This window comes from Paralichthys olivaceus, chromosome 2 (assembly GCF_024713975.1).
Source record: "Paralichthys olivaceus isolate ysfri-2021 chromosome 2, ASM2471397v2, whole genome shotgun sequence".
Lineage (NCBI taxonomy): Eukaryota > Metazoa > Chordata > Actinopteri > Pleuronectiformes > Paralichthyidae > Paralichthys > Paralichthys olivaceus.
The window spans coordinates 26671696-26695992 of NC_091094.1; the positions used below are offsets into that span (position 1 = coordinate 26671696).

At 39.3% G+C, this 24297-nt stretch overlaps 1 protein-coding gene across 1 annotated transcript; it reads left to right on the forward strand.

The window, feature by feature from the left end:
• The first annotated feature begins 5461 nt into the window (after positions 1-5461).
• Positions 5462-16742, forward strand: LOC109629015 (endothelin-3). Its single transcript, XM_020086487.2, has 4 exons — positions 5462-5748; positions 6624-6867; positions 12949-13113; positions 13838-16742. The coding sequence occupies exons 1-4, from the start codon at positions 5679-5681 to the stop codon at positions 13929-13931; spliced, it is 573 nt and encodes a 190-aa protein (XP_019942046.2). The 5' UTR covers positions 5462-5678; the 3' UTR covers positions 13932-16742.
• The last annotated feature ends 7555 nt before the right edge of the window (positions 16743-24297 follow it).

Consider the following 24297-nt stretch of genomic DNA (forward strand, 5'->3'; position numbering starts at 1 on the left):
AAGACAGGATCTGATTCACAAGAGTCTGGACGAAACCGATTAGTTTATCATGCTGAGCTGAGTCTGCTTTTTCATTATTCTATGATGTGAGGAAATGATGAGAAAATAAATTAGATGGTCATCAAGCCACAATGTCGGATGTTAACTTAACTCCCTTACACATTCTATAATACAGTAATAGATTTATGATATTCAGAACAAGTGAATTCTAAATTCTAAAATGATTAAGATGTACGTACATGCAACATGAAACAGTCCCAGCCTGACAATGAACTGTTTGATTTTCCTGTTTTAAGTAGCCTTTAAGAAACACAATTTCTGCTCAATCTGTGAAAACAAAGGCTGAGTGCAGACTGAAGTTAGTCCCGATTTGCCTACAAAACCAACAGAATAGTGTATACATTTAAGCTAAATATTGGTTCCATAATTCCATCAGCTTCGGTGACTGTCACGGCAATGGTAGTCACAATGATATTGGTGCATGCTACATTACTTCATGGATAAAATTCCATGGAAAATTGATGGAAAAGATCACAATGGTTTTGAAATTTAATATCATAAAATAATAGTAAACTTCATGAAGACGTTTCATTTTTTCAAACAGATAAGTTACCCTCAGTAAGTTATAACAGCTCAACAATATCTATCTACTAATTCCACAAACCCTCTGCCTTCCTGTCTGTCTGACTGACTGTAGGTATCTTTAAACTCTGCACACAATGTCCAGCACACAAACAATACAAAGTGACAGTGCGTTGTAGAAATGTTTGAGGACGACTCACTAATGACAAGGAAGAATTCTGAAGTAGCGCTGGAGCTTTAATACAGGTCAAGAGATCAGCCCAGTCCAAACAGGCATGTTTGCTATGAGCTCTACACTAGTCTATCACAACGTGTCCACATCATCTGTGATACGCTTCACAATACACACACCGGGCATTTGTGTGCAGCTTCTGACTTTGAAAATCAACAGTTTAATGCTCTTGTGCCACCTGTGAACTTGGCTTGCTGCTGTTTGTGAATACCCCTCAACATGTGCATTTACTCTGCAGTCAGCAGTTCGTTGTCATCGATGATGAGCTTTGAAAAGTAGGTTTCATTCAGTGAGTCATATGACTCATTTTAAATAGTTGAAGGTTCTCCACTTAACACAGCGATCATGTCAAAACCTAAGCAAGACCAATCTTGTGATGAATACCATGACAGTTAGTAATCAGTGAGTCTGTGTGAGCCTTGGTTAAACTCTGCATTACTATTATCATTATATAAGTATGATACCCAGTTTGCCTCAATATCTAAAGCAGCTGTAAATGGGACCTTATTCTGACCTATAATCTGGTCCTGTCCAGATCGCTGTGGTCAAGACCACACAGGTTCAGGTTCTAGGAACTAATGACGTCACAGAGCCACAGAACAACTGATAAGTGGTGGGAAGACCGGGCCTGTTCCATAATGTGTTTTGGTAAGATTATTTATGGATTTATATGGAATGGGGGCCTCAATTGGGGCCCATGCTTTTCAGTGCTTTTCAAGGTTACTTGTAACAGCCAAACAGCTCTGCACTGCATTATGACTGTGTATTTTCTGTCAAAATAGCACCAGGCTCCAGAGTAAGACTCCAGCTGAAAGTAGAAAACAAATGCTAAAAAGATAAAATCTACTAATTACCCATCCACCCAGTCCAGTTATAACCTGTCGGTCCAGATCAGGTGTTGTTTGAACATCTCTAAGCTTGATTTCCCACAGCGACATTTAACAAGGGACAGTTTGGATTATTAAGTTGTCATTCACTCCAAGTCTGTATTCCAAAGCACAGATACAAAAAGAGGTCATCTTCTGCAGAGAGGCTGCCAGTAAAATAAAAACACATATAACACAATAACAATTTGGGTTCTCTTTACTCTCAGTTACTCAGAGACAGACAGACTGACAGTATTTCATCCTGGGCCTGGGACATGAAGCTGAGTTTTCCCTCAGTGATTTATTTTTTTGAATAATGACAAAATGCATAGTAGTTAAAGAGCTTTATACATACAATAAAAGTGGACATCTGATTCTCTTCGTTCGCCTCTGACCTCAGCTGAAATTACAGCTCTGTCACTTGAAAGGAAATGTTCACTCTTCCTCCCGGGCTTGGCAATCTCAGGATTTTATATCACAAGACGTCCACACCACAGTGTACTTTAAGCAAATCTTAGTGTTTGTGACATTTTATAACATTCGATCTACCTCAACAAGGATCCATGCTACGTTCGGCGACCAACACACTGATTGTCTACTAGCCATGCTGATTATGAAATAGCATCACACATCTCTATCATAGGGTCTCTCGTGTGATATATTTGAAGAACCACTCAGCATGATCTAACAGCCCTTCAGCCCTGCACAGTCACATATTTCCCAAAGTTATCTAACTTTGTTGGGCTACGGTTGGCACTTCTGGAGTCAGATCTATTCGGCTATTTCATAAGAAAATTCCCTCACAATGTCTTGAAACATAAACTGACTGACACAGTCATAAAAATACAATGAAAGCAGCAAACGATGGAAAGAGGGGACTGAGGCAGTGACACTGTCTCCAGGATATGATGCTGTTAAAAGCTGTGAACCAAGTGGGATTCAAGACAGTGATGCTCACTTTAGATGCATGATGGGATATACCAGTGTTTTGAATATATGTGTTATGAATAGTTTGAATACATTTCAAACAATATCTCAAATGAATCTTTGGAATGTGATTTTGCGGTAAAATGTTCTTGATATGATGTTCAGAGATAAACTTACACTACGTCACCTATCTTTCATCAGCTCAATGTTTCCCGTGGTGACCTTTGGAAACTGTAAACCTCTGAGACTCTCAGTTATAGATGCCCCTGGGACATCAAATTTCCATTCTCTCCACTTTGGGGCCTCTGTAAGATGAAGTCAATACCTCTCTGCCCACTCCATTGCTCCCTTGGGGGGAGCTAAAAGTTAAGGGTAAGGGATATGGTTGGGGTTAGGCTGTACACAATGAATGGAAGTCAACGCCAGGTCCTAATGAGGATAGCTTGGCAAACCTGTGTGGCAATGTTGTAGGAACCTAAATCCGTTTACACTGTCACATCATGGAGACAAAAAGTAACCCCCCACAATGTAATCCATGAATGACGTGTTTCACGGTCAGGTTTAGATTTAAATTAGGGTTGGGCAGGTAATAACTAATGTTTGAGTACGTCTCCATGAAATCAATGTAAGTCAAAGCAATGTCCTCTGAAGTCATGGAGACACGACTGTGTGTGAGTGTGTTTGATTGCCTGCAGGTGTGCCACAATCAGCTCCGCTAGCTGCGTTACATATGTAAACTAAACCCCCCCCACAGTCACTCAGTCCTTCCACTTCCAGTCTGGTAGACCTCAAAACTCATTTAATATCCACCTCTTAGTGTTTGTTTCCCTCAATAACATTCCTGTCTCCGTTTTCGGAGACACCTTTGTGTGTGTCTGAATATGTATGGAATTTGTAATTTACACAAAGTGAGGCATTCTAACGCGTGACTGATTTGATTTCTAACGTCTATCATTTGACCGGTCAACGGTCAGAACTCTTTAGCTATATTCAGGTCACGTTTCTGTTTTCATTAACTAACAGTATGGTTTGCTGAGCTTCCTGTTGACTTTGTGGTTTACTACATGTACTGTATAACACATGGCTTGATTAAGCCAATCTGGGGCCCTGGAGCAAAACATGAAATGTGGGCCCCTAATGTTCCCCCATTCTTCCCCTGTCTGTGTGTTTTAATGCTTAACGTCATATTCAAGCACACGCCCATTACAGAACACAGAGCAGACACACGGTAACGTAATTCTGCTTGAGCCACAATCTAACCAGTATACCCACACGTTAAAAAACACATTTTAAACACAAAATTCTGCAGGAACAATAAGAAGAATATCAACTGCAATAGAAAAGCTCTTACAATTAAGAGTTCATTACGGAAGTGAAGGTGAGCCATCGCCATGACAACCGAGCAAACACCATCTGCTGATTAGGACAATGAACACAAAAGCTTTTAACAAAGATATTATTATTTAACCAGATAACACTAGGACCTGCTGTTGAACCTTGGGGGTGTACTGTGAATAATTGTGTCCATATTCACAATCCGCAATATGATGAAAATAAAAATTTTGCTTTGTTACGAACCAGAAGGGCACCCAGTGTGGTGTATACCTCCGCCAAGTCCCCACAGTCCCCTCATGAATCCACATTAAAATTAGTTAGAACTTTATTTAGATATGCACCAAACTCAACACACTCAAAGATATCGGTTGTTTTACTATGCTTACTTTTCTTTCCTCAAGATCTATGAATTTTGCCCTCTATAAATGGATTCTTTTCATGGAAATCTGTTTAGTAGTGTTTACATTAACCAACTAACAAAGAAATGGACAGGGGTGAGAACCACCTCTGAGTTAAGGTTTATTACACTGTGAACCTGAGACCTTTTGGGCCATCAGTGATAGATGCTTGCTCTGCCTTGGTTGGTTAACTAACCTTCCAGTCTCTTGTTCATTATTTTTAAAAACACAAAAAAAAGCCAATCCTCCAGGTCCAGCCCTCTCAAGACCTTTTGATTTACTAACTTCAATGATGCTGGCTTGTTTTTCATTTGGGTGTGAACCCTATAGATCCCTGAACCACAGCCCAGGAACCACTGTCATTGACTGCATCCTGTACGTGTTGCTGCCCTCAGCCCTCTAGCATCACTGAGTCACTGCATCCAGCGGGTGGTGCTCTGCAGGTTCAGCAGCCTCAAATCCAAACCAGACACACAAGCTGAGCAAAAGTAGAAGTGGGAGGGTTTCCCTTTCAAAATAAAAACCCAGAAGAAGGAGGAATACGTGAAAATTGCTCTGAGAGATGATTGTGTTTCACATACATGAACCTAACAGGGAAATCAAACAACCATTTCCATATGAATAACCAAATTATAAATGGTTTATCATTCTGTAGTCTCAGGATTACAAAAATGTTATAAGCAGACATGTACTTCTTGGAAATAAGTGCTGAATCAGGCACAAGAGAAAAACTGTTTCAATCTCACTAAGGTAGAGAAAGTAAAAGTGATGTTGAACCTCCTGAAACTGTGTTTTGGTCTGTGGTTTGTGACTGAGCTGTAACTAAGCTAAAGTTTAGGACTCATTTTAACAGAGAGCTTTGTTTTTTAACAATTGGTTTTTATACAGAACAATAAAATAAACAAAAAAAGGGCAGTTTTTACATTTGACCTAAATAATAGCTTCAATAAATATAGAGAACTGGGGGGCAACATGACAAAAATGAATATATCTAGTAAGTCTTCATTCTAAACTCCTCCCTAGTGCCTTGATGATAGGACTTTTACTTTGAACGGTGCAGCAGGAATCATGCTGTGTGTTACAGTTGACTTGTCACTGAGATCAGTTTATAATGAAGCAGAGTTTGAGTGAGGGGAGTAAAAGCTGAGTGGTAGCAGTGCAGCAGTGATACTTCTGTCAGCAGGTATCAGTGGAATCACACATGTGACGTCTCCATCGGGACTTTCACTGCACTGAGATCAACTGAAGAAGACACTCTGGACTTTAGGAGGTTTTATCGCTCCTGTTTGTGAATTTCATTTTTTTAAAACATTTTTAATTTCTTATGCTTTGTGTGTGATGGCTAATGTTTCATCATTTGATGTGGGAGTTTTGTTCCTCATCGTGGTGACAGCATCTTTGGCAAACGGTGAGTAGCAGCTACTGTTAAACTAGTGGGTGGTCTTTTTTACTGAGGAGGCATTCAACGATAAATAAAGAGACAACTTGTGTTATTTATGATACCACAAGATTTTATGAGTCGCTGAAAGAAAATGTGATGACGAAAACAGGTGTTAGTCAATAGTGGGCATTGTGCAATGAAAACTGTCATTACATTTCTATATGTTAATACGTTCATTTCATTTGTGCTGCAAATGACTATTATCGGCAAATTTATTAATATTTACTTTATTTATGCATCCAGCAATTTGTAATTGATTGTTATATAGTTGTGACATGTTTAAATTACAAAAAATAATGAATCCATATTTAAAATTGCAACAGATAATTAATTGTCATTCAACTTTTGCACAATCCCTCCTGCTTGCCTATAGTACTTTCTATTTTACTTTTTTTTACATTTTTTGTTTTCTATTTTTTATGTTTTCTATTTTCTATATTTATATTCGCACAAACACACCACAGCAAATTCCATGTATGTGTAAACCTACCTGGCAATAAACACGATTCTGATTCTGGAACTGGTGAACTAATGGTTTACATAAATTGAATTTACATTCACAGACTTAAGATCACCTCTAATAATCAATCAATCAATTTGTATCTATTCAAAGTCATTATTATTATCATAGTAACAACATTAATACCAAATGCAATAATTACAATAACATTGCTACCAATAATACTACTTATTATTATTATTATTATTATTGCTATTATAGCAAAAATTATAATACAAATAAGTATTGTTATTATGATTATTATTACTATTGTTGTTGTTGTTGTTTATGTTTGGTCATAACTTGAAAAGCTTGTGCATGTCCCATTGCCATGCCCTTGCAGGTTCTTCATCGAGCAAAGATGTGAGCCCGAGGGAGCAGGTGGAGGCGGCCGAGCTGGACGAGCTCGTTCCCGGTGGTGTGGACGACCTCGCCAGAGTTCCCTCTCCGGTTGAGGTGAAGCCGTGTCCTGCCTTTGAGCCGCCCAGGCCCAAGAGACGGGCGAAGAGGTGCACATGTTACACCTACAAAGACAAGGAGTGTGTGTATTACTGCCACCTGGACATCATCTGGATCAACACGCCAGAGTAAGAGTCCTTCTGACCTAACATCTTCACTTTTTTAATGGGTACTTCGCTGAGCCCACAGACACCTAGAATGTGTTTGTGCTGCTGATGAGTTTACAGAGACATTGCTGTGATACAGGGCATGAGTACTTGATCTATGTACTTACCTCAGTACCAGTTCTGCCACAAGATTAAAACTTACTTTATGATTTCACTTGTTTTCTCAGACTTCATGGTTTGACTAAGTCAACATATACATCACAAATTCCCCAACAGTGCAAGCAGTTATCAGTTCTAATGGCTGATCGGTGTAGTGTCTCGTCATGAGCACTCATTTGTTCACTGTAATCACTACTCTTGGTCTTAAGACAGACCTTCGTGCCGAGAATCTGATTTGCATGTTGTGTGTGCTGGAGCTATAATCTCATGAGTACAGGTGAACTGCAGGAGACACAAATATGTGAGTTATGTAGAAAACAAAGTGTTCTCTTCATTTTTTAATCCATGAAAGGATTTGTGGCAAAGGGAGCCGCCAAACACACCAGGCGTTGTCTCATCAGACGTCAGTATTTCCTGTGGCTTTGTGAACTGTGAAAACCTGATGTAATCTGAGTTCAGAACCCTGACCTCTCAGGTATTTCAATTCCACGAAGAATCTGACAATGCGCAACAGGCAGCAGGGAGGGGTCCACCTGGTTGTTATAGAACCTGGTTGTTACTGAGGCTTTGAAATTCATGTAGAAGAGTCTGAAATCCACACAATTCTTGTTGCTGCCAGTTTTAAATTGAAACAAGATAACAGCAATGGCTCTTCATAATATTTTACCAAAGCTAATATCTTATAGAATAATAGAGGGTTCGACTTGCCAACACCACTATTTTCCTTCATCTGTTATTCACTCGCTCAACATTCTTTTTTGTCTTCCTGTACTTGCTGTTATTTCCAATCAGCTTTCCAATCAGCAAGTGTGAAAACATCAAAATATTACATTTGACTGGTGCCAGGCTGGAAAGTAATGTGTTGGTATCTGGCGTGAAAAAGACAAAATTGTAAGATAATCACCTGTATAAGCTGACGCCAAATGTCTGAAGCACGGGGAAGATAGGTGCAGTTAATTCTACTGGTTTATTGAGTTCAAACAATGGGCTTCAGGGCGGCTCTGGTTTAATTTGGTGTGCCTTTTTCTCAGACACGAATATGAGAGTTGTGTGTTGGTTTGGGCCATGGCTTTGAGAGTCGGGAGGTGGAGGCGATATGAGATCATCCATCTTTTATCAGTCCTTTGGTTACAAAGCTTTTGAGTGGCACGGTTTCCAGCCTGCAGAGAGAAGTGCAGCGGATCTCTTCTACAAGCACATTCAGAACTTTATTTGAAAAATGTAAAAATTGAGTGTAGAGTCAATCAATAAATTGAAACCATTCACATATGTTTCCGGCACAGAAGACACGTTTGCGTGTTGGCGCGGATTTGCTCTTTAACAACTTATACAGATTATAATATTTGTCCAACAGGATCAGTGCAATAAGATCAAAGCTTTTGCACTGTAAGAGGCCCCTGTTTTTCTGCAGTAACACCTTACAGATGAAGTTTCAAAATTGGCTGCATGCAGCCGTCTAGATTTATCTTCCTTTTGTACGCAGGATTTATACTGTGTGGAGTGGATCAAGCTGCCGCCGGAAGGTCTTTCCTCTGAAGTCGCTCGGTGTGCTAATGTTTTCCAGATATGAATTGCTAATGGTCTGTCTTGTTTGGCAGCGCCTGCGTAGATTGAAGTCAAATCAGGCAATTTTTTTGTTGAATGTACTTGTTACAGGTGGGGCCTCGTACACTATGTGAGCAGTACAGCACATACAGTCCATGCTCTCCAGTTGTTCCTGTTCACTTTGAATTCTCCCATTTCTGATATAATTCCATACTTAATATTAGTATTTGAAGTTACATTAGTGATTGGAATGGACATTTTTGTAACCACATGGGCTCAAACGCAATTATTTTCCTTTGGGATTATAGCTTCATTTTCAAAAATATAATTTGGGATTTGGGGTTCTGCCCTTCGGAGCAGATTTCAGATATTGAGTTTTTGCAATTCAAAACAAAAGTGTGTGTAATATATGAACTATGACATATATAAAACTATTTATCCTCAATGTACAATATCACAGAATCCGCTCAAAATTGTGAAAAAAAAAATGCTGTAGAACAGATAGAACCTTGTAATCCTCAGGGCGTGTGTCTACAGTGTTTCTCTCTAGCATAAAAGCACTGGCAGGGCGCGGGGGGGGGGGGGGGGGGGGGGGGGGGCGCTTCATCCCATCGCCTCAACAAAAAAGTGCTGCGTGTGAGTTTTGTTCCTATGACAACAAGAAATCACCACTATCGTTGTTTAATATGCCAACTTGTCCCTTCGCTGTTGATCACTATTTCACATTGTTTTGTTCACCATGAGCACCAGCCAGAGGACGCTTGGCCTCGTACTTTGTATGGATGAGCCTGCCGCCACTAAGTCTGAGCCACAGCCCAAAGAATTGTGTTGTTGTCTTGTTGTGTTGACTACACAGTTATGTGAGTGTCTGCGTTTGATATGCTAAGACACAGCCAGAACAATTTTTTTACCAGGGTGACGAGTCTCACCTCATCTGATTAATTATGCAACAAACAGCTATAGTGAAAACACTTGTGGATTTCTGTCTTCAGGGATTTTCAACCAGATGCACTGGTTCTGAAAAAAGATGCTGGGTGCAGCTTTTTTTTTTGGTTCTTTCAGCCGCCACATGCTGCCGCACACACTCTCTCCTCATTGGGAATAGTTGAATTTTAAAATTAATGACAGATAAGTATTTCCTGTTTTAGGGCAAATCATATTTTGTCATAGAAATGAACATTGTGGGTTATTTTTCAAGGTGATCCATGTTTGCATGCAGTGCAGAGGTCAGATTTAAATACGGGCCATTAGTTTAAGTTCAGAGAGACAGCCCTCTCATTAGCCCCGGGTTGCATGACATTTTCTCATCTTCAGTTCTGTGTCCTCACTGCCATTTAAGCTGCAGTCACTGAGCGGTGTGGCAACATGACAAAAATGAAGAACCTGAATATACCTCTTGTGTGCATTCAAACCCCTAACCCCCTTCACAAGTAGAACTCTATAGAACCAAGAAAGTTTGACTTTGGAGATAGAAACTTTTTGTTTTCCAGATAGGAGTCCACAAAGTCATACAATAACAAAAACACACAATCATTTATCACACAATAACAATATGTGGATAAATCATCTCGACAGCCAGTCAGAAAGAAGCTTAAATTTCAAGGGGACATAACTCGGGGAACAGCTGTAGTGATTGACAGTTCTCATGGGATCATGTGTGTGAAAAGGTGAAATGATTTAGTGTGACTAAAATTAATTACCCGAGGTTTAATCCCTCTCAGCGGAGTGCTTCAAAGCTGCAGCTGTTACCGTAGTCGACCTCTCGACTTCTCAGGTTGTCATGCTTCTTTAAAAAAAAAACGATCTGTACAAAAAAAAAGGAAATGTTACAGGTTTTTCACAAATTCAACTTGCACCCATTTTCATTACTGCTACTGTGGAAAATCCTTGCAGTAAGAAATCATGAAAGCTATGCAAGTTTGTCAAAATTAAACCTCCATCCTAAGTTACAAGGTGAAGATCATTCATCAGGTTCAGTTGCAGACGTGTTTTCAAATGTGTGGTGTTTCAGCAGCTGGTGATCACACATTCTAAAATGTGATTGATGCTGCTCTAGAAGACAATGAATTGAAACGGGTTCAGTTTTGCTGTGTTCAACACCCTCGGTGCACAGAAAGAAGTAACTGGTTTCAGGTTTGCACTTCGGACATATGCCATAGTCAAGTCATCCACAATATTACATCAGTCAACTGGAATATTGTGGCAGATCAGTGCATTTTTGGGGGGGGCTCAGTCAAACTGTGAAATCATGGAAAATAAGTGAAACTTTAAATGTGTTTTAAATCACGTCACTGATGGTGCAGAATGAACAAAACAGCATAACGTCTTTAGCAAACTTGGAAGAAAGTTAAGTGAACCTGAACCTGGATGAAAAATGGCTTGGCATTGAGCCTTGTGAAGCACTGTCTGTATAAGATGAGTCACTTCTGTGATGAAGATATATGAGTAGTTCAGGGAATAGCCGCGACAGGAGAAGAAACTTCTTCTCATAAAAGATGGGTTATTGTTGGGTTAGAGTTGTTCTTTGAAAGATTTTAATAAATGAATCCTGATCCTTCTTACCAAACTGTCACGAAGTGAAGCTGAAACAGATTTAAAGCATCTCAAGCCTGTAACATAACCCTGTGCATGCAAGGTATTTTGGTCACTGGCAGTTCTTGGAAGCAGAAGTTTTTTTGTGCGTGTGCATCCCTCTTTTGTTGGTATGATGCATATACACAAGGAAATATACTTTACATGCCCCTGCACAGGCTTACTGTGAAACCCTACCAATATTTTCACAGTATTTTCACATCCACCAATTGACAGTTGGCAGAAGAAATGAGAAAAACATTGTGATGTGCCAACAAAGTGAGTAAAGAAGATACCTGCAAGCGTAATGGAGCCTAAATTGCACGTTATCAGACTATAGACTGTAAATACACAACAGACACAAAGCAACAGTAGCACTCATTTGGATCTGTTGGATTTGATTCTAATATTAACTCTTAGCTCTGCAGCTCCTGAGGGAAATGTCACTTTTTGGCCACTAAATATTCCACTGAGTTCCCCAGCTAGTTGGTCTGCTAGTGTAGGCTGTAGTTGGCTTATTCTAAGATAAAACAGCTGCCTGCTGCATTTGAGTCGGTGACATGACTTGCACGTAAAATCTGGAGAATTGGGAATGGACTTTACCCGCAATTTGCCTTTCACACATGCACAAGACAGCTTGAGGTTTTCTGCACTGATGCGCTCACAACAGCAACAAATCCTCTGGATTATTTAGTTGAAAGGTGCAGCGGGCAGATGCAGGAAATAATGTATTAGCTGCAGAGATCACGTGATTTTCTTGACAACATACAGACACCTATGAAGGCTCTTATCGCAACAAACTATCGTGACATCTTCCTCTGTTTTTCTACATTTTTTGTAAGATACTTGTTTTATTTTAGTATTTTGTATTATTGCATCTGTCGCATGTTAGAAGCGCTCTCCCCTCCATCACCTGCGTTGGGAGGTGGAGGAGAAGTGAGAAATTCATAAAGTAGACCTCAACCACATTCTTCTGAAATGTAAACAAAGTCTAGCAAAGTGATGATCCCTCCTGTGCCACTAAGCCCCAAAATGTAACCAGGTTGTGTAGGTAAATTGTAATAAGTCGATGCGTAAAATCGTTGGAATGCCCCTTTAAGTTCCAACAGTTTAGTTCAAAATAAAGCATGTGTGCACACCATGTATAAGGTGAGATCATGGGATTCCAGCAGGAACAACTCTCAAGAGCTGAAGCAACACATTTTACTGTTTGTGTATTGCCTTTATGATTTAAAGACAGCAACACTGAAATATACTGCACCTAATGTTCATACACAAACAAAAAGAATGTTTAAATGTACTTTTACACTTCCTGTCATCTGCCAAAGGGAGCTTCGGGGTGTTGATTTGCTTAGTTTATATCTGCTCATGTACTGATGTTAAGATAAACAGACTTACGGGTTTACTAGGTTGTATGTTTACTGCCTATTGGATCCAGCAGCAGTTCTGTAAACAATCATCATGTTCAATTTTGACTTTTCACAGAGGTTAAGTATGGATATTTTTGAGGCTGCAGCCTTTGATGGTGTTTTACTGGACTCCATTACACTGAAATGTGTTTCCTATAAGCTGGTCTTCACCCATCTTGTATCCAAATGGTGAAGGTCCAAAAACTAGAAACACCTCTCAGTATAATTCAGTCCAGCACCAGGTACAGCCTTTTAAAATGTCTTTTGAATATTTTACAAGGAGAAAAAAAAGCTCTTTGTGAGCCACAGTCTTATTGACTTGGTTTACAATAGACTACAGATTTCATTACTTCAGGTCTGCTTACAAAACCTTGAAGTCTAATGATCACTCAGCACATGTGAATGTATCTTTTTGTAGGCACACTGTCCCGTATGGTATGTCCAGTTACCAGGGTTCGCTGCGTATGAAGCGCTCTGCTGGCACTGATCAGCAGAGGAGGAGGAGGAGGAGGGACGCAGAGGCCCAGCGCTGCGTGTGCGCACGGCGGAACGACTCTGACTGCAGCAGCTTCTGCACGAACAGGTAACTGTGCCACAGGAAAAGAACAAATGCAATGATTGCCAACAATTCCCAGGAGTATGTGAAATGTGTTCTAATTCAGTGCAGCCAACAACAGGAACAGGAATATCTATTGCTGATGAAAGATTAGTGGCTTTAGTATACATACATATGCTATTTTATATATATATAAGTGGCTGTAGTTTACATACATATGCTATATATATATATTTATATATATATATATCCACGTGTATATATCCTCTGGTTCACAGAGGTCTTTAAAGGCTTAGTGTGTAAGATTTAGGTGAAAGGGATCCAAAACAAAAGGGAATATAAAAAATCCTTGTGATGTTTTCACAATTGTGTAATTATCTAATTTCTGCAAATTGTTATCTTCTTTACCCTAGAATCAGCCCTTTATATTTAAATACTTTATATTTCAGTATTTACATCAGGAGCTGATCCTCTGTGTGGGGGCCACCATGTTTTTTTACAGTAGAACAAACTGGACAAACTAAAACCTTTTGAGTTTTTATGACAACTGAAGCTACCACTGTTTCTTTTTCATGTTTGGAAGGAGAGGGTGAGGTGAGGGGTGTTCAGCTGCAACAAGCAACTTCACCGCTAGATATCAATAAACTTGTTTTGAATTATGGCTAATTGAGCCTCACCTGATTAGATGTGACCATAGGTGTTCACTACTATATTATTATTATGTAATGTTTATTTATATTTTTTCTGGCAGGCAGCAGAGGCGACACCTAGAAGCGCAAAAAATACACAAGAGGAGAGCGACTCTGCGAACCGGCCCAGCAAGGAAACGGACAAACAGCATTTGAACCTGCATTTCTGCTGACAGACATGTGTTTGTAGTGCGCTCAGTGACTCGTCGTCAGATTGATGGATGAATAGCCGCAAGAGCTGCTCGCACAAAAACTGAAAGTGAGCAGGGAGGCTAACAGAGAGCTCTCTCTGCCTCTGTCTGGCTGGTGCGGATGATGTTTTACATTGACCTGTCACAAGAAGATGGTTTAAGCGGCCAATTTGTGTCGGCAGTAAAAAGACTTTGGAAGAGCGTGTTGCTCACACATGTTTGTGCCACGTGGATGTTGAGGCAAATTCATGAGCTGCTGACAGGTGACTCCACCAGCTCAACCAGTATTGTTAAAACATCACACAAAACACATTTTACTAAAGTGTTTACTCCACAGGGCCAATATATAGCCTGCCTTTCCGTGTCAGCGAGCCGTCACCCCCAGTAGCTCAGCATTATTAAAAAAATAAATTACATGTGATTGCAAATTATTTTGGTAATAAGGTGGTTCCCTTGTGAATGGAGCTGAACTGGTTTAACCTTTCCATGAGATTTAAGGATGGATGGAAAACTGGATGCAAAAATACACAAAACTCAACTAAGCTGAATCTTGTGAAGGCTTGCATATATATGTGTTTAAGTATAAATAGACTATAAATTTTATTTTTGTACAATACCGATATGTACAATTAAGGTGTATAATAAGATGGTGTATATAGAATTATATATGTGACCATGCTAATCAACAGTCCTCTGTGGTATAGAACCCAGTCAAGCAAAAAATAGTGTATCTTGCTGTCCATTAATGGTTTCATCGTATTTATCTAATGTCTTTTAATGATTGGACGTCAATCAATTCTTCAATCAACCAACTGCACAAGAAAATCATAATAATGAAAACCTCAGGCAAGAGACCGTGGGTTGTTGGAAGTTGAGCAATTCTGACTAATGAAGACTTCTCCAGAAATAGAGCCACATGTGATTCACCTTCAGTCTCAGAAAGAAGGAAGGACATGGATATATATGGAGAAATATAATAGCAATAACTAGGGGTTGTGGAATGACGTGACCGAATGGGAAATTTTCGACTAATGTGTCAGACATCTCTATCCCCACCATCATTAAAACACAAAATGAGGGAATATCTTTTGGGAGAATGGTGTTCATCGCCCCAGTAGAGTGCCATGGCAGCCAACGTAACTATGACACTCAATGTTGGTTTTACCTGTATCTGTATCTTTAGCCTCTATTTGTCCTGAATGATGCCAGCATATCTTAACACCACTCTTACAACATGACACAACATGTAGATATCCAGTAAACACTGATAATCTACAGATTCGAATGCAACTTTATACCACTGCACGGGTGCTACCAGGATGGCAGCAATCTGGAAAAGTTTATCACGTTGATTCAAGCTGTAGAGTGTCTCAAGGAATTATGATCATCGTCTGTGGCATTGTTCACTGCCAATGCAGGAAGTATTTTGGATTCATGAAGGGAGTAAAGAAGAGTTTGCAGCCGCAGTAAAACAGTTAATGTTGGACTTTCTTCCCTCTAATCATAAGAAAATGCTGCGTGTAGAGTTTCAGGTGATGTGACTGGGGCTACCCGTCCATACTTCTGTTTTATTTTTGAAACACATCAATTGTGCTATAATAAGCCTGGCATCCACATTACTTGGAGCCACTAAGCAACGAAATTTAAAAAAGCTGCTGGCCCCATTTTGTTTTGAAAAGTCAGCGGCTGCGTTTCATTCTGGATGGCAAGAAACTGAGACATTTGGAAACTATGATGTAGACACAACAGTTGAATTCTACATTTTTACAATAATACAACTGCTTACATGTGAAGGACAGGGGCTACTATTCAAACACTTTGCGACTATTACTGTGTCCAGTAGAAAGCGCATTTCTTCCTGTTTACACTGGCATGTGCATGCCCAGTGTTCGTGGGTGATCACATGATATGTTTTTAGGCGTTTTAGTATGGACGGGGATTATATCATATATGAAACCAAAATGTGGACATGGATCAATGAAAAAGTGTAGTGGTATGATGTAGCCTGGTTGTGTAGCACATTGTAATGTCAGAAAGGTGTCCCATGTTAGGAGAGAGCACAGGTCAAGAGTGCGTTCTGCCAATGCTTCTTCCAAAAGAGAGGCTTCAGAGGAATGAAGAGAAGGAAATCCATAAACTCAAGTGACATTTTCGAGTGATATTTAAATTGTTGCATATGTGTTATGTACTGTTGAAGTCTGTTGTTAATATACTGCTTGCAGATAGAGGTTATCAGTGGTGACAACAGTGGTACTTTCCAGCTGCCACTCTGTGAGGCCCTGTTCTCAGAACAGAGGTCTGGGTAAGTTCTCAGAAAAAAAATCAGGATTTTGTTTATGCAGGATCATATGTACATCGCATGTAAGAACTTCTTTGTATGATCCACCGTCAGGTTCACTGAATGCATGTTTCATATAACCACAAACATACTTTTGGGTCTAAACCAATCAACTGCTGAGATTGTTCAAATATATACCATGTATGGGTTGCTGATAAGAAAGGAATAGTGAAGCCCTCCTCTCAGTTCCAGCCTTATAAAGGAGACGTAACCCTGAGAGCGAGGATCTGAGGTAAATCTCAGAGGAAGTTTATGCAGAGGACTGAAGAATCTGAGGGAGAATAGCTATGAGGATTTAAGCACAAATCACTTTCTTCTTTTTATTTTTTTGTGCTTCACATACATTGATATTTAATCTTTCATATATTGTAAGACTTTATATTTGCCTTCTATGCTAAATAAACCTAAGTAGATCATTTTGATCTATTGAAACACAAACACTTCTTGTCTTTTGGGTCCTGTCACCTTCTTGATCTGGGGTTTCTTCAACAAGGAAAAGGCCCCTTGTTCTATAGCAATGCTCCAATATGTTAAATATACTAATCCATAACCCCCAAGAGACGGAATAGAGCCAGCATTGTTGGGGCAGGAGCTGTATCCAGGTGAAGGCTAGAGGGAGGGAAAAGCCTGCCTCAGTGCTGCGGCTCTCTGTCAGATGCTGACAATGTTCTCAAAGGAAAAACAATCTCTGAAACACACACCGATGTTTAGTTGCCCAACCTAATTGGAAGAAACATTGTCAATTAACAAAATCCATGACAGAATTGTCCAAACGTTCTGTCTGGCAGAAAGGATGATCTCAGGTTTGCTGTTTCAGTTCAGCATGGCAGATTGTTGTGCCCTGAGGAAACATCACTCAATTTTCTGTTGGTGATCATTCAGGGAAAGTTGCCAACTGAATAAAGGTTGTCCCATGTTAATTCTCAAATACCCACAAGTGGTTGTAAAGTTAGAATTGTAATGTTTAAATAATAATGATTAAAACAAAAATACTATTTGTTGTGGTTGTTCCTGATATTGATATCCACTCAGAACTGTCTTAAACCAAATAATATGTTAAGACACCTGGGAAAATTCTCAAGTCAGTCGTGGATTAAATCGAATCGAGTTGAGCATTCTTGAGCTTTTTCATTATTTTTTCATTTTCTAAAAATGCTTGCCATGAGTCTCGCGTTTGAGGTATAATAAAAGTGGGATTGTTTGTTATGAGGAATGTTCTGGAAAAAACACACATGCTCTTCATTAAAACTGCAAACAAAGTTGCATTGGAAATAGAACCTTAATCATTTTAGTCAGGTTTATTAAGGGTAACTTCTTCAATCTGTCAATCTTAGGTTTATACTGTATTTATGCAAACTGTGGTTGTTCTGGAGACCTCTTTAAACAGGAAACTATTAACGACTTAACTGTTCACATTGGTTTTGATTTCTGAACCAGACTAAGGCTTTGATATGGCCCTGCTCTGACCTTCTCTCTGCTACCACCGGGAGTTCAGGTACTGCCTCAATTGCTTTTTCCTGCATGGAATCATCTTTTTTTTTAAATGACTAGAAGCTGTAAGATGTGAAAAGCCAGATGTTCTGTCATAAAACTGTCTATTTCTAACTTTGAAGGAACAGTGCAGCTGAATTTGATCACAATTCAGAGATGAATGTCTGCCTTTGAGTTTATCCTTTTAATTAAAAAAGAATATTTCATAATTTGTCATCCATTTCTGGTTAAATATGACATTATGACCAGAGTATGTTGCCCATCAAAATTGCCTCCCTCTAAACTAAATACAAATCAGAGTAAAAGAGGAAGGTATGGGTTGCTTATGCTGACAGTCAGTGCCAACGGTTTGAGCTCTCTCAGTGTGACACAGACATGCCCTGAGTGATGTTACATAAAAATACCCTCAGAATAATCTCACATGTAACTGATGAGTGGCCATGTGACCGCAGTCTGAACTGTCCTCATGATTTAGATAAGCATGTGAGTGATATAGAGTCTGAATAATGGCTGCAGTGAAAGAAAGAGGCTGGAAACGGTGCTGTACATGTGACAACAATTCAAATCACAATAACTTAATGAACCACGTGCCAATCCAGGCCAGAAACAACATGTGGATATATGACTTTTCCAGTTAACCAATAATCAATCAAACTCAAACATTTCTTACAGCCAACAGCTTAGGTCCTGGATATGCCACTACTAGTTCATTTCTAGTTGTGTTTGTGGGATTTACAGCTCTTTTGGACATCGCTCTTTTTTTTTTTTTTTTACAGGATTTATATTCAATATTTATAATGATAATAATAATTTCAATAACTTATCGTTTTAGCATGTTGTCACCAGATATGGCAGTTTGTTAATGTCTGTAACAGTCCTAAGCAGTAGTAACACCCATTATACTTCTGCCATGCACCCCACTCATTGATCATGGCCACCAACTGAAAAAGTACATACATAAGAAAATGAAGGACTAACTAACAAACAACAAGCAAATGGATTTGTGAGGAAGGAAGTTTAAAGATTTCTTTCTTTTCTGTACATTAGGTTCAAGCAACACCAGCAGTCTCAGTCTTTTGAACAGCCTGAAAGAATGATTGCATTGAAAACCTTATTTAATCTTATGCATTGTTAGATTCCCTGTAGCCAGCTGCCATGAGTTGGAAGGGAGGCACCTTTAGAAGAATGCCACATCCTGCCAAAAGAGGTGGACTGTTTTTAACATTACCTGCACTGCTCAGGGATTTGCATGCACTTTATTTAGGATTTTCCAAAATTAATTCCAAAATGTGTAGCTGTAAGTCAACCTTTGACGCTGATAAGATTGTAATGACAATACCTGACTTTCTGTAACATTATTAGTTCTCCTGTCATTTAAATACTGCTGAGATGAACGTACATGTGTGTATTTTAAAGTGAGTTTGTATGTTTTTTCCAGCAGAAGAATTTGTGTCAGCTGACATGACAAAAGAAAACCTGTATGTGAACGTCTCAGGCATGTCTGAAGTGATGGTCATTGGTGAAGGATGCAACGGACAGCGGTAATGATATCCTTGGTAGGTGGAAGTCACATGGTATGATATCAATAAGTGTTCTAATGTATGTGCATGGAGATTCGACAGTTTTATGACTTTTGTTAACAATTTTGGGCTTTTCTGTTTGTCCTGTGAAATGTCTTTGTCTGGTACAGTACACATCAAGTTATTTCTCCATGGGTAAAATGCCTTGCTGGAATGATGACTTACAGATGAGTTATGATGAGTGCAGTGAACAATTCATTCTCCAGTCTCTTCTGTAATGTTAATGAGTTTTAGATATGACATGATACAGCCCAGCACCATATAGAATGGGTCTGGCTTTTCAATCTATGAGCCTATTCATCTGGTTTGGTATTCTTATTATATACGGTATGCTTGTCTTACAACAGTGCAAGTTCCTCAAGTGACAAGGCATAACATCAGTACAACCGAACACGGATTCATGTTAAATCAAGTTCAATTATCTGGGTGAGAAAGCGAGTAGAACCTCCGCATGTGGCCTACACATTTTAAATTGTGCACTACTGCATCTGTAGCAAGCAACACTACATTTCAGGGAGGGTGTGCAGCAAGCTACAGTGTTGGTAATTGGAGGCAATGGTGAGCCAAAAGCGTTCTCAAGTGTGGTCACACTTTTCAGAATTTAACGGAGACAACACTGTGTGAAGTATTTGTAATGTGAAATGCAAACCTGGCCATGGCAAAACTTGATGAGAGCACTGAATTTGAAAGCCTGAAAGCCAAGTCCCCCGCAGCAGCTGCAGCTAACATTAGCAGCACACCTGCAGTCAACGTATTTCGGTTTACTGGTGGATCGCAAACAATTTTAAGGTGCATAGCGCCACCTACTGTACCTGTTTTTTTTCAAATCTCGAGAGGTGAAATTACATTTTCTGATATAAGAGAGAGCACAAGTACTGAAATAAGTACAGTTGGGTACTTATCCTGAATTCCGTATACAGAATTTAATCAAATGTAAATGCATGCAACCATTATCATCGACATATTATTTCTCTTTGATGGACTGAGCTACTCTCTTTGTTCTGGTAGACCAGGATATGTATCTTCCAAAATACACACACAATTATTCAGGCCCCTATAATATGACATATGCTTCACAAGGACCCTTTGACTTGATAAAAGCACTGAACTCTTTTGATCATAGTGAATTTTTATTTTTATTTTGTTGCAGTCGTTGGTTTTGGACGTAATCATTTACCTTTTTCATTTGTTGCTGCTTGAGCTTATTTTCTAAATTATACTATAATAAGAAGTTAGATTCTTTCTCATCAAACATTTTTACAAACTTGAGTTATAAAAAATACAATGTCTTATAGCATTCCTATTCAATAAAACCCTAACAGGGCTTAACAGGCTGTCAAACCTGTTCTACTCTATTCTATTCTATTTCACTCCAGTTCTTTGTTCTACTCAGTCTGTATAATTTAAGTACGTGTATCTGGTTTGTGTTTCCACATGACATCTCTTCCATTTATTTAGCAGTCGCAAAGCCTTTAAACTCCATGAACTCCATGTCGATGACCGTCCTCACTGCTCTGTTTTCAGACTCTTTCAGAGGAAACATATTGTAATTGGTTTATGGCAGAGTCTTGCAGTCACTCCTGCTGTTTTACTTTTATGTAATACAAGAGTGCAGATTCACAGGTGTACAAGATAGGAACTGTGCTCATACAGGATACTGTGAGAGGGTTGTTGTTATCATCAAATATATAATACACTTAACTTGTGTCTCTCCACTCAGTTTCTGACTAGAAAGGCAGTAAGTTGCTGCCAAGTCTCAGCATACGTTATGTTACGTGGTTCTAAAAACAGGAGGGTTTATTTCAGCTAAGCTCTGAATAAATCAGCAACCTATTGATAACAAGCTGCCATTGCTTGCTTACCTGCATATAGGTCGTTCAGTTGTACTTCTTCTCAGTTAGCCTCTTTTTTTTAATTCAGCCTGATGTGTGGTGCTCTCCAAGCTGCCTGACTGCTGGTGTTCTACTTATGCTTTTAAAGCGACCTTGAGATTTCAACACATAAGAAGACGTAAAGGCCATCGTGGCCTAAAGGCACACAACGCTTCTGTGTTACAGCCAGAGGAAGACACTATGACATTTCTACTCTCTTTGATATCACTAAACTATTACAGAGGTTTTTATTTTAATTTTTATTGTTTTACCTGAGAATAATGTGTGCATCTTGAAGAATGAAATCAGTCAGATATATATGAGAAATTGGGAGCAGCTTGATTGAATTGAAGGGGATGTAGGTACAGTATGTGCTCAACTCGGTACGATTCCCGTTTTCTGCTGATGTCGATGTGAGAATTATGCTCCAGGTCCCTAAAGTGTCTATATGTAGAATAAAAAGATTCTGAAACCTGGGATAAGTCATCGTAGGCAGTTAATTGAAACATCAACTAGTTACAAGGCTTTCTGGTAAGGGTCAGTCCAAACTAGTCTTTTGTGTCTTTGAGGCTGCTCTAGCTGACCAAAAGTTGGACTCAGGGGCATCGTCTACCTACCAAGAGTATATCATACAGGCATTTGACACAATGTGAGAAATCTTGCACATATCTACTGTATTAGCTTAGAAAGTTTACACAGGCGTTTAACCTTGGTAGGGCAGTTTGCTTTTTGTGCCCATGCTACAGATATTTCTTTACTATCCATCTTGTAGCCTTCAACTGAGATCACTTTTCAAACATTCCACAGTCCTGCTGATATTTGGTGCTTGACCCAAAGCCTCAGCATGCTGTGTACATGTTCTGCTATAGACTGAAACATGGGCCATGTGTCGAATGCGCATGCTGCATCTGAGAAATTCTAGGATCTCTTCTAGGAAAGGTGAGGGTGTTTTTGTGACACCAAATGGAAGTCTTTCAAGTTATAAGGCCCCACTGAATTATAAAGGCTGCAAACCCTTTGCTTGGTTCAGTGTGTTGAGTCATGTGGTTCCACCAAAACCATTTAATATCCCCTGAATGTGTGGGATTCCTAACATTTCATTAACTCCCCTGTAATGTCTAAAACTTCCTTCTCTCTCGTGGATTGGCTAATCTAATCGAGCCCTTATTATACAAGACGTGGATGAAGTTCTTCATTTTAGGCCTGGCAAACACACCTGACTCCTTCGGGAGGTTTAACAGCTACTTTTTGTTTACTAGTTAAGTAATCAACATTGAGGGGACCCGACACTCAGGAATCACTCTTAAACTTTCCTGTGGGGTTAGGTGAAGCCTCGAGCTCATTACTGGGTAAGCCCGGTGTTCCTCCTGGATCATGGTCCAAATCTGGACCCAGACGCTGTCAGGACAGGACAAAAAGTCTGGTATGACCTATAACCGATATATCATTGTGAATCGTCAAATTTTGACAGAGCAATTCTATTTTAACTGCTGCAGCTTTTCTAGCCTTTGCATCACTCACTAATTTAGTGGCCAAGGAACCTCACAGACCAAATCTGTGAATTCCAAAGAGCATTTGAATTGAACAATAATTCCAGTTAGCGTTTACGATGCTCTGGACATTTGCTTAGACCTTTCTAAATTTCAACTCAAGGCCCCTGCACTATATGGTCCCTAGCAGTTTTATGGGTCATAGTTGTTGGTCCCCACAATATATATTTTGTATCTAATCAGATCCTCTTATTTTAGGTCTTGAATCCTACAGACAGATTATCCTCATACAAGGATGTATAAATAAGATAGCTGGTATTTATATTTCACATTTGTTTTGATTGTTAACCAAGTTTTTGACTGAAAGCTTGTAGCATGGAGCCGTGTTAAGGGGTTTCCAATAATGGTGTTGTTGCGGTCCCCTGCACACGAATTTGGGTTCAGTATCATCCTCATTTCAACGTCGATTGGAGGAGCTGGGGATTGACCGACCGACCTTCAAATAATGGGCAACCAGCTGTGCCACACGGACCTTTATATGTGTGTAGTATGTGTGTGTATGACAATGATGTAATATTGATGTTGTTCCAGTCAAAGAATGAGCCCTCAAAAGAACACAGAGAACATCTTACTTGACTGACTTAACAGCTAAAAATGTGTGAAACAAGGCTATCTCATCCTCAACATGTTTGTTTAGGTGTCTGCACTGTACCTGTATTGACATTTAACAACACAGTTTCCAAAATATTCAGTATTTTTTTAATGGTGTGAATTTCAACAATGCATTTGTGAAAAAGTATAAAAATAATGTTTATATTTTCCACTATTCAGTTACTGTATCTAGTATCACTTGTATATTCTGCTATCACACATGTTTTGAGTTGAGTTTTAAAGATAGTCATCTCCTGAGCAGCTAAAGTGGTGGACCACCAGATGTAGAGTTCAAATTATTATCTGGGACACCGCAGCTCTGTTTTCATGTACCACATCATGAATTATAAACGTGACCAAGAAAAGAGTAGGAGCGATGTTTTCAAAGATGAGTCTGCTGTCTGACCTGAGAAATAAACTACTATATATTGTGTACATTTCATGTTTATATTGGATGGCCGTTGAGTAGCTCATACACTGCTGGGATTTGCTTATATTACATCATCCTCTTGTGATTTTTCCCTCAGGGATCTCATTTCTTTTCTGACATTTTGAGTTTTAATAGGGTATCCATGATACAGAGTGAAATTTGATTTATCCATCTTACTGATTGTGAAAGGAGGAAGTCTTGTTGTTCAGACTTCATACTGATGCTTTAACAGTGTCAATATGAATCCTTCAAATTTGTCCTTCACTTTTCCTCCACTGATATGGATTTAGATTTTTGTACATTGAGAACATTGAGTCTTAAGAAGATTTTTCAGTAAGTAATAAACTAAAGACAAAAAACAGGCAAGAGAAATCTATGTTCCCACAAATATAACTGTATTATTTCTAGTCATGTCTGGCCGATTGTGGCTGTGGGTTTAACTGTGTTAAAAATGCGATATTTATTTTGTGGGTGACTGAC